The sequence below is a fragment of the Melanerpes formicivorus genome, unplaced genomic scaffold (assembly GCF_026170545.1).
Source record: "Melanerpes formicivorus ecotype bairdi unplaced genomic scaffold, bMelFor1.0.p_v2 SCAF_2, whole genome shotgun sequence".
Lineage (NCBI taxonomy): Eukaryota > Metazoa > Chordata > Aves > Piciformes > Picidae > Melanerpes > Melanerpes formicivorus.
Genome location: NW_027142354.1, coordinates 30,045,995 through 30,064,357, shown reverse-complemented (window position 1 = coordinate 30,064,357; position 18,363 = coordinate 30,045,995). Strand labels below are relative to the sequence as shown.

Here is an 18,363-nt window from a genome sequence, read left to right as displayed (position 1 = left end):
GGTCATTACACTGACAGGAATACTCAAAGAAGGGTAAACAATGATAGATATTGCCTGGATGGAAACTCACTGATGAAACAAATATGGCTATGTTTTCCTCTATGGATTCCACTGTAACATATTAACTCATGTACAAATTTTGTTTCTATGCTTGATATTATGTTCATATGCATGTATAAGGCCTAGAGGCTCAGAGGCCTTTCAAAAGGAAGTCAAGAATTTTGGAAGGCAATTATAGTGTGCAAACTATGTGTAGTTCAGCCTAAGTGCTAATTCAAATCATTTGATATACACTGTCTAGTGTCTATAAAGAGTGGAGAGACAGGCATATATCACCACTCACATGCATAAACACTGCCAAGCTGAGTGGAGATTAGAGGGAAAGATTTTCCCCCTCCATTCTATGTCCCTCATTGGTTTGGCTCCATGTGTGTCTGTGTGAATGTTCCTCCTCATTTTAACTGAAAAGTATACAGAGTTCTAAGGGAATACAATGCAGTACTTTTCCATTTTATCCTTACAGCATTTAAGAAGGCTATTCTAAAGGAATAAAACTAACATTTTCAGAGTGTTGTCTGTCTATAGATGTAAACTTGATGGTGCATTAATGTAGATGTTTGTATTAATTTTCCTTTAAAAAATTTTAAAATTCTTTATGTTCTAATATTTTTTTTACAAGTTAAAGGAATCCACAGACACTGAATTCCAAAGCATAGCCGACTAAAATCATATTAATATTCACTATTAATATATAATCACCTACTGATGTAAATAATTCCCCTATATAGTCCACTTGAAATCAGACTAACAAACGCACTTCTATTTCAGTTTTGATCCAGTTTTTGGAAAATATTTAGCAATGCATTACTTTGAAACAGCTTCAGTGAATAGAAATCCACCTGTAAAACTGCTTGTGAAAAATGCTTTCACAGTTTTTATGCTACAGGTTTATTTCATTGCTTGCAATACCAAAGATTAGATAGCAGTTTTTGAATTCCTTTTAAAAGTAAGTTTTTCATAAAATAGCTCACTTGACTGGTTTGAGATATGCGACGCGTACGATTATACAGTGCCATAGAATCTCCCTCTCGTGTTCTTTCAATTCGCCATCCCCAAGCCAGCATAGTTTTTAGTGATTCTTTGATTGGCCATCGATAAATTTCTTTCTCCTAGAAGAAAGTACATGCAATAATTGTCTTGTTTGTTATGTAGCTGTACAGAGCAAAAAATAACTTTGGGGATTTTGCCTAGTTATATAAGACGGGCTTTTCCAACCTAAACAAGTCTGTGATTTCTGCAAAGAAAGGTACTGAAATTAGACATTATGATCCAGGGATTCTTCATTGAAGCAAACAAATCATGTAAGATATAAAAAAGTTTGTTCATAATTTTAGAGGTAGGCAGATGAATTATGGCCCTACAGGAAGCTGAGGATCACAGGGAAACCACATTAATGGCACCTTCAGATATGAACTCAAAGGTGGAACAGGAATTACCAGGAGTTTGTCTCTACATGAATCAAAACCCCATAACAGAATCATAAAAAGTCTGTGCTGGAATGGACCTCTGGACATCATCTATCTTAACATTATGTCAAGGCCAGATAAGATAGCCTAACATAATTATGCTATAAACTGTTATCAAGGTTAGGTCATCTAGGGCTTGCCATGTCATAAATATTTGCAGTGCAGGTGAATTCACCACTTCTCTAGATAACCTATTCCAATGTTTAAGTGCCAAGATAAGAAGGATTTCCAGAAAGCATTTCTACTGAACCTACACCCATTGCCTCTTGACCCATCACTCTGCATCCCTGTGAAGAGAATACATCTATCTTCTCTGTAACTAGCATTTAGGTGCTGGGAAACCAAGATTATATCCCTGTCAGCTCTTTAAGCTGAAGGAATTCAGTTCATACAGCCATGTTTCATTTATCAAGTTGTCCAGCCTTCTAATCATCTTGGTGACTCCCTGCTGGACATCAGACCAAGCCTATACCTAAGTCTTCACTAAGCAAGTAGACATTCCTTTGTGACCTTACTGTAAAAAAAAACAAAAAAAACCACTTCAGTTTCACTGTAAGTTATGCCACGTAAATTTAGCTGCTGGAGAAAAGAGTTTGAGTGGCCTATTTACAGCACAGTAAGTTTGAGAAGGGCAACAATCATGGTTTAGCTGACACATTCCAAGTATTTTTTTTTTTAAAGTGATGCAAACACATGGTGACTTTTTCACAGTGAATGAAGCAATCTTTCAATCACCCTGGATCAAGAATGAACAAAATTCTTACCTTTTCAGATAGTAATTTATATTGTTTCATTAATGGTTGGACTTTTGCAGATTCAGAATACGTTTCACCATATGTCCATCCATTGGCAAACTGGAAAACAGTTATAGTAACAGAGGAAAAAATTGGGAAAGGAACAGCAAAGCTGTTCTCTTAAAATTTTCTTTCTACCATTTTCTCAACCTTTTCCCAACCAACATTTATATTATTTACACATAATGAAATTATTTTTTAGCATGCTATCATTTTGAAAATTAATGAATGCACAAAGCTAACACTACAATACAATTTTTTCTTTTGAATATTTATATAGAGCAGAATACTATGCTACAGTTGAGGAAACCTTTCAAACACTGGACACAAACTACAAAAAAGAATAAAAACCCTAAAAGGCTTTTTTTTGGTTAAAAAAATGAAATTTCAAGTAAATTAAATTCTTAGGCAAGTATGATTACTTAAATGTCAACAATAAAAATAATGAAATGATGAAATACTGATTTGCACTTAGAGAACTTTCCTCCCAAACACATTTTAAGAAAATATAGGTTTATATCTTATCTACATATCAGTTTGTAGCATTATGAAAAATACTATTTTACTCTATCCAGAGTAAAATATTTTGAAGATGAAGTAGATTCAAATACAAATGTTGACTTGTATTTTAACAGCAATATTGATTTTACCTTTTCCATTGACCATTTGTCATGTGAATGTTCTGCATATTTGTTAATGAAATATTCTAGTTTTTCAGGAATTGTGATGCTGAAAGTGAAGAGAACAGACATTATATTGCACATACTAAAATGTGAATGCTTTTGTTTTTGAAGAAAACAATGAGTAGTGAATATACCCCTCCAAAGCCTCTTACTGTGCTCCATTTCCTCACATACAGTTTTTTCTAAGGTCTAGTTAAATCAAGGAAATATTTGTGTTATTTAATAGGCACTGAATAAGAACCATAGCTATTTCTAAGAATTTTATTTCTTTAATACTCATGTGCAGGGAAAGATCAATAATGATATCAAGAACTCAAGTTTTTTGTCACATATTTCTATTACTAACATTCATTTTCTTAAGATCAAAGATACAACTAAGACCCATAGTTTTAGAAATAGGGGGTTAACAATACACATGCCCATTATAAACCAAGTGTGCTAACAGTCCTCTCCTATATTCCTCTACATCTCTACAACTATATATTCCTATATATTTTATTATACGCTTGAAGCACTATAATTAAGGCAAGTCAAAAGTTATATGCTCAAAGATTTATTGTCCAACATTCCAGTGAATATTACAAATACTAAAATCCTTACTAAAAATAGAAAAAAAAAACCAAACACCACAAATAAAATACTAGTTCCTCATGGGAGAATGCAGAAGTTAAAATTTCTTAAGCATTGGAAGAAAAGCAGCTCCCCTTGTCTCCTTAATCATCAAACAAGGCCTAGAGGCAGAATCATCTTCCCCCCCCAAGAAAAAGTATAAAATATTAGTATTTTTGTTCACCTGCATTCCTACAAATAAAAGACAAGAATTGCTTGTTGTTCACTTATGAAATAGCTAAATCTTCCCTCCCAAGACAAAAAATGTTGGCATCCAAAGTATTACGGTGCCATCTACTGTTAGTAGAAGAGTTTTAAATCTCCAGTCACAGTCTGAGAATGTAGAATGTAAACTAAAATTATGTCACATGAACAGTTTGCTAGAGCCTGATGACATATAAAGGCCAGAAGACCACTTATCTAAGAGAGTCATCAGAGGTTTATATTGTTTGGAAGCGTGTATTTTGAGGGAAACACTATTAAAGGTATAACACACTGAATAATTTCAGTGGTAATCAATTGTCTAACTATTGTAAGGTCCCATTACCTATAGCTTCATAAAAATAGGTCTAGGACTAGTAAGAAAGGCAATGCAGGATTTGTATGGTGAAATACAGGTCAGGTTGGAAGTGATACTGATAAAAGTAGTGCTTTCATTGTCTTGAAACATCACAGAATTGTTGACTCCTGTGGCAATGAGGTGACTGATGATTTAGGCAATGTTAAGTAACATTTTCTGAGGTTTTCAAATATGTTCTGCCTATCTAGAATTTTCCTCTGAAATGACACCACATAAAGTCATCCTCAATTAAATGATAGCATATTCTCTTTATTAAATTTTAATTATCTTGATATATCTTAAATGCATCATAACATAATTCATTTTAATGGTCACTGATGTCATTGCAATATTACAGTCTAGATTATGATTTTGCCTATGATATTTCTATGTGCGTGCATGAATGTACAAGCTCTAACAAAGATATCAATGTACTGTTGGCATTCCCTATTCTATATGTTACTACAGACAGAAAGCTCACAGAGGCAACTGGATCACATGACTTACAAGTGGCATTTTTCAAGACATAGTGCATAACCACACTGCTGAAAGGCTACTCTATACAAAGGAGAATGGGGCGCTGGCTGCAGTCACAAAAATCCCATTCAGATATGTGTTTTGTCAGGCTAATACAAAGTAACTGGAGAGTGCTAGCTTCAGGCTGAAAATGCATTAAAATCTATCTTGAGCAAGAAATTAGTTATGTAATATATTTATTATATATTATTAAATATAGTTATTATATATTATTATATTTATATTTATTGCTTTTGAGGGTTTTAAATCAATACATAAATTTTAAAAAATAGTTAACTTCTCCATTTTTATCTAGAAGATAAGCATTCAGAAGAGAGTAAAAGATGTAAGATCACATCATCCTCAACAGACAATAGACTTCATCCCTCTTCTATACATGCATGACAAAAGATTCTAGTTGCCACAGATTAATTCCTTACTTTGATGTATCAACAGGTTGAGGATTAAAGTTCCCATCTGAATCCATTGAAGACTGTTTTTCCATCATATTGACATAATTTGATTCCATATAGTCTGGAGGTAAGGCTCCTGCAACTGCACTCAAACAGGGCAAAGCCAATTTGAACAGTTCTTGTTCATACTTCTGTGGAACACCCAAGAGAGAGAAAATGAGTAGTAAGTGGAAGCTATCAACATCACTGCTGAAACTGTGATGTTGATACAGCTGTATGTCAAACAAAACACCCACAGAATGGCTTTCTTACTGTGAAATTGAATTTCAGTTCTGAAAATAAAGGGAACTGACTGTCCAAATCATATTATACACTCTGGATAAAGCTAGGCTCAAGTAGTGCTCTTCCTAAAGTAAATGGGAGAAGTTTGACTTCCCTGAGAGAACCACTAGGCATTTTCCATTTCTGGGAAGAGAACATAGAATAGGAATATGCATAGCAGCTCTAAGTACCTAGATTTTAAGGAGGTTACAAACACTCACAGAATTAATAATAATTATATACCAAACTGTATTATCAAACTTCTGCCCAAAACAGAACTGAGTCAGGGATGATGAAACTACAACTACTAAGCAAAGGGACTATGCTCTTGATTTAAAGTGTGCAAGATAGAAAACTACATTTCAGTCACTTGCAGAAGCTTGAACTTGCTTTTAGTGCTCTGAAGTGTAGCTGACTTATAAGATATATCTCAAGATTACTTCATTAGGTTTTTTTTTCCTTTGGTTGCTTTTTTTCCCATGGGTGGGCAAAAGGAAATACCTATGTTAAAGCAGAAGCTGTAAGAGGAAAATTTAAATTTACCAAAGCCTGCAATTTTCCTTTTGAAGTGGATAATACAGTGTTGATAGAAGCTCAGTAAAAATGATAGATTAATGAAAAAAGGTTACACAGTAAGGCTTTTACAGTAGTAGATGGATATTACTACGAATTACCTTTTGAGACAAAGCATCAAAAATACCCCAGAACAACTTTCTGGATAAATGAAGCTCTTCTTCTGAGGCAGCACCGAAGTTACCCCATCCACCTGGCAAACAATAATACTTCCAGCATCTTTCATAATGATTTGTCAGCAACTAAAACAGAACATATTTTGAAAGCAAATAAAATATAACTATTGATGTAATTTGATTCTGGAACTTGACCATTACACACACACTGCCAGAAAAATGTCTAACTTTTATAAAGAAGCCAGGTTGTGTGTTTATTCTTTAAGTCACTGGTGGATGCAAACAGAAGATGAGTTCTTTATTTTAACGTTAGTTAGATATGCAAGAATCACATGACAGGATCATTTTCCCCAACAAAACACGATCACTGACAGCTCAGCTGCAGGGAATTCATTTCCATCTGCATACTGCTATTCCAAACCCTACTGCTTGACGGGTAAGATAGTATAACCATGGTTACATCTAGTTCCCTGGCTTTAAGGGACGAGCTCTAAAACATGTCCTAACCCAGACAATGTGTTAAGCACCTGTGAATGTGTAAACCTGGACATTTCCTGAGGTACAGATGGTCCAGGTAAACATGTAGCACATGTAATTAACCTTCTAACACACCTGTGAACTGTGTGCACCCCTGGCCACATTTGGGTATGCCTCATTCTATAGGTTCAGCTACCAGGTTTCTTTGTTACCAAAGGGCATTAATTGTCTTCACACAGTATTTAAACCAGCTGAGATGGTAGGCAATTTGCCACCTTCTCCTCACCAAGAAAGCAGCAACAAGCCAAATACTGATGCAGTTGCAGCTGAAGAGTCTGCCCTAGCAGGCAAATTACACTTGGGCCTTACACCTGAACCAAAGCAACTAACACTCCAAGAGCCCTGTGCTGGAGGCAGAAAGGGGAAAAGCCCCAAGAGAATCGAATCCCAGAAAAGCTGCACTGCTACAGCCCATGAACTGGGCATGAGAGGAGAGAGGCCCCTTAGCCCTCTCTGAGCCAAGAGCTGCTTGAATTACAGTTACAGCGTCTGGGAAGATACGAAAGAGCAGGCCTTGAGTACCCGGTTAATTTGCTACAGAGTCCCCCTTGTGGTAAACCACAGATTACAGCCCCTTTATTTCCCATTTAAATTGCTGTATTAGAAATTCTCAGATTCGTGCTGAAATTGTTTAACTGCCTGCACACGTGGAATATATTGCCCACAACTGAGTATCAGAACCTGTAAACATACTTTGTAAATAAGTTTTGAAGGTACCACCACCCAAAATATTAAATATGAAGTATACAAATATGTATTTTATTACATTCCCAATTAATATTTACATGTTTGAGAGCTATTCAAGAATAACTCACAGTATGACTCGCATCTTCTGTTGTAAAACCTCCTATCAGTCTATCCTCCTGCCTTGTATTACAATTGGAGCTGTATTCTTTGTCTCTCCCCTGTTTCATTAAACACATTTTGGGGATATTTTCTTCTCAAGTGGCTACAAGATTCCAGATTATTAATGACCTGCTAGTGGATATTTGCTAAAGTAAAACATCACAAATTTTGTGGTTAATGTCCCTCCATTACAAACACAAAGAGGAAAAATTAGTTGCACATCTGTCAGTAAAGGCAATCCCAAACAACAAATTTCCGACAACAGCAATGTGTGAAAACCTAGTCCTACTCAGAGGCAAATTTTGCAACAGGATAGAGTGATCTTTCTATAGAATTTATCTGGAATTTTAATTCATAGTTTATTTCTCAGAGGAAAGAATAGTTGTTTCTCAGATAAAAGAATAGCTTTTTCAACATCACTTTGCAAAGTATGTTGGCAAAATACTACAAGTTTTATGTTGGGGTTTGTTTTGAGCAAGAGGGGACATGGGTCCCAGGAACACCTGTGCAATTCAGGCCTTGAAGAATTCTCTGTTGATAATATAGTGGTGGAGTAGGAGATGTGAGAAAGTGCTGATTGCTTGGTATGCTGAAGTCCAGCTGCCCCTGAGAAGGGAGGCAAGCAAGATAAGGAGGAGGCGAGATCTGGGAAAAAGAGCAATTAGACCGAATAGAAGAATTCCACAGAGTTGTGAAAACAATGATGTAACCTTTTAGAGAGAAACCAATAGCATGTGTTAAATTAGAATAGAATTAACTATGCATAAGATAAGACTATAAATAATGAAGTGTGGAGCAATAAAGGTGGATTTCGCTGATCACATTGATCGTATGTCGACCCCTTCTTGTAACAGTTTTAGCCAGTAAAGAGTTGACAGGCTTCGCTTTTTGCTAGTCAGAAAAAATGCTAAGACAAAAAAAATGCAAATATTCACATGTAAAGGTGCAGAAATAATGACAGGTGTTTAAAAAAAAAAAAAAAAAGAAGTTAAAAAATTCTGCTGTTTAGAAGTGAGGATTTTCATAACGAGATATATAACCTCCATACTGTGTAGTTCTACTATATTTTTCATGGATTAAAAAAAAAAAATATTAAAAATCCATGTATTTACTATTTAAATTGTCAGATGGTTAATGAAAATGGAAGAGAACTAACATGCAGATATAATATAAAAACATGGAAGTTTTATCATTCATGCAGCACCACAGGGTTGTTTGGGTTTTTTTTCTTTTTGTTGTTGTTTGGTTTTTTCCCAACTAAGTTCAATCACACAATGGCCAGACTTGAGGTTTCCTTTTGGACAACATTTGAGTGCTAACACAAAGGTATATAATTTTAAACATAGCTAAGAACAGAGGCAAGTTTGCTACTAGAGAAGTCCCTAATGAAGTACGAAATATAATTTAAGAGGAAACGAAACCAAGGCAACTCTGTTCTAGAAAGCTCACACCAAATTATACCGGAGAAGCATCACAGATTTCCATTCACACACTGCCTAAATTTCAGAAACCAACAAAGGTATCAGAGTACTTAGCACTCTATTCTGATTTAGCCTTCATAATTCCCTCCCCTCTTCCCATTCAAAATTATATCTTTAGATGCATGATGAACCTGTAGCTGTCTCTTGAGACTACTACAATTTCTCTACTAGCAACAAGCCCATTTAGAAATATACACAGTACTTTCAAATCAGAAACACATTAGCAGAAATAAGTAAAAGTTCCTTGTTTAAACTCTACAAATCAGTTCACCACCAGTGAAATATTTGAAAAGTTCTAATTCTGCCTTCACATAAAAAGTTCATTTGTTTAGGTGTTAATTGACAAAATGCACAGAATCATTTGCCCATGGTAGTACCATGATTCTCTTCATATCTGTTCTCCTGAAGCCTGACTTGCCAAAGGGATTAATTATTATTTTCTTCCTGTTCAGTTCAGCAGGATGGAAAAGTCACTGCAATCATCACCCTCAGATTCAAAAGATCTGCTGTCACAGATGAACATATCTCAGGGGTTGTTCTTTCCTCCCCCCCAAAAAAAAAACCAGAAGAATCATATTCACACAGGGAGCACCAAATTACTATTTGGTTTCTGCATCACATAAAATGTCATAATAAATTAGAAAGGTCCCCTTCTGGGCAGTATACTAAATTATCAACAGCTTTTCTCATATACTGGTACCAAAGGATTGCTGGTCAAGCTTTCATTGAGCACTTCTTGGGGGACACAACCAAATTATGAAGTCCTTGGCAGGGAGAAGACTGCAGCAGGTCCTGGCTTTGAGACTAATGAACTTCTCATCTGAGGCTGGAGACTACAATCTGGCTAGTAGAAGCCTGGGTAATTGGACAGCAGAGTATTTTGGCAAAGAAATAAGATGTAAAATGCAGTTAATCCTGGCATGTGGTTTAATGTGGCTTAATTAAATATCGTGTGCAAAGTTGTGGTGGGAATGGATTAAGAAGGACTGCTGAAAATAGCAATAGGTAAGGTGTTAGATGTTTCTTAGAACTGTCAATTAAATCCAAGGAATCTTTAAAGAATGTGCCATCTCAAAGGGAAAAAAAACCCAGATTTTTCTTGTGCTTTACAAATCAGAATCAAAAGATATGGAGAAACTTTTGGGGGCTGAAAACATAATGCAAGATTATTAAAAAGCATGTATTGCTTAGATTTAAAAGCACAAACCAAAGCAAAAGAGTCCATTTTCCAAGAGCAGGGAAAACCAACACAGCAAGAGAAGTAAGGGTACATACATACTATCAACTGCTGTCTTCGCTTGTGTACAGGATTTGACCCCTGCCCCCCCTAGTTTTTCTATTCTGTTTCCATGGACTTAAAAAACCACAGAGATAATGAACAGAAAACCAAACACTAGATAGAGACTTCATCATTCTATATGGATGGATACAAATTAGACTGAAATCCTGCCAAAACAGCAATTTATCTTTAAGAAGATTAGAGATTACTGCAGAGTGGAGAAAGGCAACAAAGAATATTCTTCATGAAAGTATTTTCTGCTGCATTTTGTCAGAAAGAATACTGTTAAATAATAAAATCTGATTTTACCTTAAGAGGCATCTTGGCATGTTCATTTAATAAAGGAACATCGAATACCAATCTTCTTAGCAAATGCTGCATCATGGAAGGCCGCAACTGCCTAAAAGTAGATAAATCACTTCAAAAAGATGTACCAGTAGTTTCAAGTAAATAATTATTAAATATATTGAAACAACCTGAAGGTTCTATGCCATTAAATTTTTTTCAAATTCATAAAGTAAACAGATTTTGCCTGTGGCACTAAAAAAAAAACATGTCCAAAAGAGAGCAAGTGCGTACCAAAGAAAACTTTCCAAATAAGCTGCAAATCAAATGCTTTAAAGAAGCAGAGAAAATATCTGATCTACAGACAGACAAAAATAAGAAGAAAAAAAACAACAAACCAGCAACTGAAATTGGATATTGTACATTACAATCACTGAGCCCATGAGAAAAGGCTATAATGTTAATTTCTTGTGATGCATCTCAATGGCTTGTAAAAATATCATAAACACCAATAAATACAAAGCTCTTCAGATGTACTAAACAAGACATACAGCAGTGGGCACCAACTGAAAGGACAGAAGAGACAGGAATCGCATATATGTTAGAAAGGTATGGAGATTAAACCTTTCCAGATAAACAGCAAGCACTGGTCCATTTTATTGTTTCTTACCAGGGAGATATATATATATATGTAATTTTTTTTAATTTAAAAATCCCTTGGTATTAGCAAAATAACTGAGGACTGCATGTAAGGGATTTAATGAAGTTGTAAATTTAATAAAATGTATTAAAAATATCAAAATCTTCTCTCAGAAAAAAAATATCTTAATTATGCTACTGGTGACATAGTTCTGCATTCCTGTATTACAAATATCATAGGTGACTTTATCAATTAGCATTCCTGTACAGCCAGGAGTATCTTCTTACCCACAGACAGACAGCAAACACTCTTCAATAGAATCTCGCTGAGCTTTGGTAAGAGAGCATCCCTTTGAGAGTCTGTACACAGTATGCAATAAGGAATCAATGAGGGAAGCATGGTGCTCTGTGCCAGCAAACAGTGGAGCACATCTGGTCAACAGAGGCAAGACCGCTGTGCAAAGGTATCGATTCAGAGCCAAAGCCATATCTGTGGCACTTAAAGCAGCCTAGGAATTAAATGAGACAGAAATTAGGTTTGACTCATTAGTGCTGTTACAACTGAAAAGAACTTCTTGTTTAGTTTCCTTTTTCAGTAAAGATGGAAATTTCCAAAATGCACAAATAAGGATTTGATATGCACTGGAAGCTGGATGCCTAGCATCTTTTCCTGCTTCTAAAAGTCTCAAAGATGTCTTTTTGTTTTGTTTTTAATGAACACAGACACTAAAGGTAGACATTCAAAAGCAAAACAAATTTTCAAATGTTATCGAAGAATATAATAGTCACTCAGATCTCTCCAGAACCAGGCAACAGCAGTCAAGTCTGCATTGAAAAGACCCATCTTGTTTCTGTATTACAAACAAGTGAGGAAAAAGTCCTCTTCTGCCCTTTCTTAAATAACACCACAATTGTTTGAAGAAAAAAAGTCAAGTAAGGTAATCAAAGTCCATGCCTTAGTCCTCATATAAGCCCTCTAAATCTGATCTTTCTGGACAAAGCCAACTAACTGAAGTTATGACACATGAAAAAATACAACTATTTTGAGGAGGGACTAAAACAAAAAATCAGTAATTTCCTAAATTACAGTGATGGTGTCCCTAATAAATGCAGGGAGATGAACACTTTCTGTGTATTTCCAGAAAGGGGCTCTCAGTAGCATGCTTCATTGGCAACTTGTCTGATTTTGATTGCATATCACAAGCCCAGAAATTCTCCTAGGAAAAGTCACTGCAACACTCTCAGATATGGGGGCTCTTTAAAAAGTAAGCAACATTCTGGAGGATGCTTCTTCACTGCTCTTCCAGTATTCTCAAAGCTCAGCAGCAAAAGGCAGTTCATTCAACATTTGAGAAATGCAGAAAACAACATGAAAAACAAAAAATGGGAGTTTTGAATGATGGAAAATGCTGCAGCTCTCAGTGAGGTAATAGAACTGACATAACAACAAACTTAAACGCTTACCGTATCTAAAGAAGCAGCAGCACGAAGATCTGGCAGAAAGCCAACTTCAAGAAGATGTAGAAGAAAATCCTGGTCCTCAATTCCATAGACCCTGTCAAGGAACAAAACCATGGCTGCCTTGTGATCTGGGCAAAACCCCGCAGACATGTCAGGTTCCACCACAGTACCATCTAAAAGGAAGAAATAAGACTTCAGTGACAGGGATCATCCTTCACCAACAGACTAGGCAGTGATGTTACTACTTATAACCATAAAATCATAGAATGGTTTGGGTTGGGAGGGACCTCCAAAGGTCATCTAGTTCAACACCCTGAGAGTTAGCAAGGACATCCTCTGTTAGATCAGGTTGCCCAGAGCCCTGTCAAATCTGACCTTGAATATCTCCAAGTATGGGGCCTCAACTACCTTCCTGGGCAACCTGTTGCAGTGTTCCACTACCCTCACAGTAAAGAACCTCTTCCTAACATCCAACCTAAACCTACTCTTCTCTAATTTAAAACCATTGCCCTTCATCCTATCACTACAGACCTTTGTAAACAGTCGCTTTCCAGCCTTCTGGTAGGCCCCCTTCAGGCTGCTATTAGCTGTCCCCAGAATCTTCTCTTCTCCAGGCAAAACTACCCCAGTTCTCTCAGCCTGTCCTAGTTACTTGTCAGAGGTTTTGAGTCCCTTAATATCTAAGCATCATACTCATGCTTTTGTTACACAAAAATAACATATTTGTAGTTAACTGATAAAGAATACGTAAGGCAAATTCTACCCAGATAGTCCTTAAAGTTCATGTATGCTTTTCCATTCATGCTTTGTATATTAAGGGGTTCTTATCAATGGACATGCTAATACAGTAAGTACTCAAAACATACTAATTCATCTGCAAAACTACCTAGCTCTTGGAAGAAGCAAAGTGAAAAATGCAATTCTACATCAAATACCCCAGGAACACAGTGCTGGTGCATGTATCTGTAATGTATGACAATGGACCAAGATTGTGCTAAAACGTCCTCTGCATTTTAAATCTTCTGAAATATCTGAAAGGAATTCCCTAAAGTATTTTCAAAACTTTGTATATATTTTTTTGTTCAAAAGCAGCTAAAAAAATTGTCAACAAGTGGTATTCTGTGCTACTGAGGTATTATTATTTAGAATTACAAATATGTAGTTAAAAATAAAAAAATAATGGTGAAATATCTTTCTATCCCTTCTACCATAACCTGTTAGGCATCCTTCTGCTGTTAAGTCCCTAGACAATCCATGTTGCAATTAAAACAATTATCTTTCCAGATACAAAAAAAAGTGTTTGCAATTCCTTTCCCTTTTATGTTGAGACTCACATAGCCTCCACAATCAGTTCTATGTGGGCAAAACAGAAAGTATGCACTTTAAAGTTTTGTTACTCAATTTAAATCAATGTAGTGTGCAGAACTGGGTTTTAAATATTGGAAATTCATATGATTTCTGACTTGCATAATAGCTAATTTTTATAATATTTTTAAATACTGAGAGAAATATGAGTATAAATATATTGTCAAATTACAAAACATAAGAATGGAATGAGAGAAAATAAAAGTAGAATAATCATCTCACCTTTAGCTATGGTTGGCATGTGGAAAGGAATACTAATGACTCCCACCAAATCTTCGAGCGGAATCAAAGACCGAAGAATTGATCTGATCCTAATGGCTTCTCCTTTACCAGCATGGATTAACTAAGGAAAAGACAAATAAAAAATTAACAAGGTCTTCTTTCTATCTTCTGTATGTGGTCACATTCTGGAAACTTCCTGAAACACAGACACACAAGACTGCTCTCAAAATTGCTTCATAATTTCATGTAATCTCTATTCATTTGCTGTATCTTGGATACAAACCTGCAAATTCTAGAAATCTAGATGCTTGATTATTAATAAGATTAAGCCCATTTTCAGAATGGAATGTTAGGTAAAATAGGTGAACAATGCATTAAAATGTAGCACAGAGTGGGAGGGGATAGGGGAAGCAAAAGTAGATTTTCAGGTGGAAAAGGTCATTTTTTTTACCTGTCCTGGCCAAATTAGACTTTCTGGTATCACTGCTGGCTTAATTTTGATTTATAAATGACAGAAAGAAAGTAAGACAATTTTTTTTATTCAGACAAAACTGATATTCATACACTGACTTTGTTATACATATATCTGTTTCCTATCCCATTATTGGTCTCTGCCTAAAAATGATACTGATCTACATGGATCTGTATGAATTGGGGCAAAACTCACATGCATTTCAGGAGCACAACGTCCTAAAAGATCAATCAAAGCAGCATAAAAGGTCATGATTGCATTTCCCATGTGAACAGTGTCATCTTCTTGTTCTTCCATTTCACTGTAATTCATAAAATGTTAAAACAATTAAAAGATTGAAAAATACAATAAAGTTTTTACATTGTCACTGAACAGAGAAAAAACACTCATAGGTGTAACAGCTTACATGCAGATGCCTCCTGTTAACTAGCAGACTCTTAACAGACAAACAAAATGGGATTTGTCCTTAAACAATTGTAGTGACGGTTGCACATTGCAGCAGGGAAAAGATTCTTAACTAACAGACACGGAAAATTCCTAAAATCATTTAAATATTTAGAGAAATTTACCTAAATTAACAATGCAGAGGAAGCACTGTTTGTCAGAAGACAAATCTGTACCCTTTATGCAATCTAACAAATATTCCAGATGATATTTCATATGTTGAAATAAGCAAGTCATTTCACAACTAAGATTATAAAATAATAATTTAAAAAAAAAAAAAAGCAGCAATGCAAGCACTTCCACTGCACCTACAGGGTTTTACTGGATCCATTATTTAGGGATGGTCCATCTCTTGTAGAATCTTCTGATATTTGTATTGCTTCTTCCATGGCAGCAAGTAAGCCATTGCCGCCTTCTCCTCTTAGAGCTGGACCAAAACACTCAGGTCGACGAATAAGTAGCCTGACTACAACATTAGCATTCTCCTCCACACTCTCTCCTACCACAGAGAACAAATACCAAGATTCAAGATTTAAGATTGTATTGAAAAGGCTTCCGAGAAGAAGGTACATAAAAGTGCAGAACATATGCATCCATAGATACTTTTAACCACAAACCAGTCTAAGTATACTGATAAAGGTACCTAAGCATATATATTCCTCTGTTATTGTAATAAAAGCTCAGCAATAAAACACATTAATTAATTACAAATTAAAGGAAGTTAAACTATGTAATAAAGGGTTTGTAAAGCATGACTGAAGCTACTGAGTTGTAGTAGTCAAGTAAGAGAGTCACTGAGGGAGACCAACATAGACGCTAAATACTAAAATTAGATTCTCTAAATCTTCATCAAAATACGGGGCTTTGACTCTACGTCTAGCATGAGCTTTATTATTAAAAGATCTAGAACTTTCTGCTCTCCTTCCAAAGGAGATGTGAGCATTTCAAAGGCTAAAGATGGATCTAAAACACTGGGGCATATACTCATAGGACCCTATACCACTTTTGAAATGGGCATCTAAGTCACTGTGTGACATTCATAATTCTACTCTTTCAGCAAATTGTCCTATAAATTTATGTTAACTTATCAAGTTGGCTTCTATTACTATTTTAAATTACAAACATATCTGAACATTAGAGGAAGTTATAAAGTTTATATGATTTTACTCAACCATTGCAAAAAACAGCAAAACGAAGAAAATCCAAGTATCGCTCTCCTTCAACTGGATTCCACCCAACATCTGGGTAGCCTTTAGAAATTAATAAAGGACAACTCTGCAATCCACATCCAGCCAAGTAGCGAACCACCTAAGAGCAAAGTAAGACAAAGAAGGGTACTAATTGTGAAAATGGAGAGAAGTGCAGTTCCAAAAAAAAAAAATCCTCATCCATTGTCTCAGATATGGTGTCCACATTTAATTTGCCCAACAAAGTCTTATTGTACTTTGGGAAAATCCGATGATCAGCCATTTTTCAGTTCATTCTTCCAGTATTTTACTATTTCTGTCACAACCTGCAAGACCTTACTCACCTCAGTTCCATTCTTCCTCTCTCTAAATCACTGGTTTTTTGTCTACATCTCATCTTTTGCAACCCTGACTGTTACAAATTAGGTAATTTTGGAACAGTCCCCAACTACAAAATATCTGCATTTAAAAACATGTTCTAGTACAGCTCACGGGCCTATTATTCTATTTTAACCTTTCCTTTACATTCGCTTTTTTCCTTTCTTTCTTATTTAAACACGCAGCAGTTATACTCCCTGTAATTCAAACATAGTCTCAGTAACAGCTTTAAGCTGACCTTCTCTGTGCTGAAATGCAAGTATAGCCTTTAACCAGTTCAGACAGTTTATTTTTGCTGAACATTTTTAAGAGCATTAACCTGGAAATATCCTGTTAAACACATATGATCTATTTTCCTATTCAAAGAAAGGATCACCTGTATTGCTCCTGACTTTCCTACAAAGTTTATAGCATCTCCAGAACTGGAGGTCTTCAAGAACAAATTAGATTGTACTCCACTGACTTCCTGCCCATTAGTAAGTGTTTTTTAATATTGATTTTGAAACTGGTTTTCCATTATTTAAGCCTCATGTCTTATCCACTACTGGCATAGTAACCATTATTCTGTGCTTTCTTGCAGTAGCAAGAAAGTAGCCTTGGCCAAAAGTGGGTCCAACGTGGAGGCAGGGGAGTTTCTCAAAGCTTCTACATGCCAGCAGCTCCCCCTCCCTCCACCAAAACCCCACTAGACATGAACACAGCACAAGAAGCTACCAACCTTCTCCAGATCAGGCTCCCTTAAAGCTAGTGCAAGTTCGTTATTATCCATCACAGAAGCTGCTGCAACATCTAAAGGAGTTGATCCTCGCATAGATGGAGAGGCTGTTGAAATAACATTTAGTTTCAACACCAACTTAAAAATGTCCATCAAATTCAGAGGAAAAATATTAACAAAAATGTTTTAATAAAACACATTTTGTCATTAGTTAGCACAATTACCAGTATATCATTTACACCATTCAGTTTACAATAAATCATCATGCACTTACATGAAATTTGACACTGATATGAAATCAAAATACAATGTTCAAGGTAGAAAAAACCTTGCCTACATATTCCTATTCTCACCACATATTTGTTTTAATATCTCATTCTTCACAGTTTTCCTAACTGACACAATTTTGTTTAGAGAGAAAGCTAGTAGGAAATTTGTATCTAAAATACTGACATTTAATCAAATGTATTGAAATAGAAAATTTCTTTGAGTTTAAAAATGCAAGCTTATATGTTATTTACTTTAAAAAGGTAGACAGCATTAGGAAAAAAGCTACGGTTTTCATAGTAACACTTCAAATGCATTTAATTTGGGCACTTTCTCTCCAAAATGATTTTTAGGTTATGCTTCTGTCTTCTATCTTTACATGAATAAGGAATTTGCGATCATTAAAAAAATTAGTATGATTGTTCTAAATTATCATGTATTTTCAATTACAAGTACAAAATTGTATAGAGGATAAATCTATCTCCCCTATAACAATTCAGCCAAGAAAAGAAAAGCTAACATTTTAAGAAAAGTATCAAGGTTAATTTCTGGACATATATACATGCAAGTGAGCTCTGTATTTCTCTCACTGTCATTGGTGTATGCTGATCAGTCCACAGAAGACAATGCAGAGGAGCACGGTTAAGCAGTACAAAGTGAAATGCTGCCAACACT

At 35.5% G+C, this 18,363-nt stretch overlaps 1 protein-coding gene across 6 annotated transcripts in view; it reads right to left on the bottom strand.

Annotated features, from left to right (window-relative positions):
- RYR2 (ryanodine receptor 2) overlaps positions 1-18,363 on the bottom strand; it is a 405,629-nt gene that overhangs the window by 115,811 nt on the left and 271,455 nt on the right. For all 6 annotated transcript variants that reach the window (XM_068155143.1, XM_068155152.1, XM_068155161.1 and 3 more), the window contains 13 exons: positions 17,425-17,528; positions 16,314-16,449; positions 15,454-15,640; positions 14,893-14,998; positions 14,226-14,346; positions 12,642-12,811; positions 11,466-11,686; positions 10,563-10,653; positions 6,096-6,236; positions 5,128-5,291; positions 2,971-3,049; positions 2,291-2,380; positions 1,032-1,169 (listed from right to left, as the gene is read on the bottom strand). In XM_068155143.1, the coding sequence (XP_068011244.1) occupies positions 1,032-1,169; positions 2,291-2,380; positions 2,971-3,049; positions 5,128-5,291; positions 6,096-6,236; positions 10,563-10,653; positions 11,466-11,686; positions 12,642-12,811; positions 14,226-14,346; positions 14,893-14,998; positions 15,454-15,640; positions 16,314-16,449; positions 17,425-17,528 (1,748 nt within the window). The remainder of the gene's footprint in view (positions 1-1,031; positions 1,170-2,290; positions 2,381-2,970; positions 3,050-5,127; positions 5,292-6,095; positions 6,237-10,562; positions 10,654-11,465; positions 11,687-12,641; positions 12,812-14,225; positions 14,347-14,892; positions 14,999-15,453; positions 15,641-16,313; positions 16,450-17,424; positions 17,529-18,363) is intronic.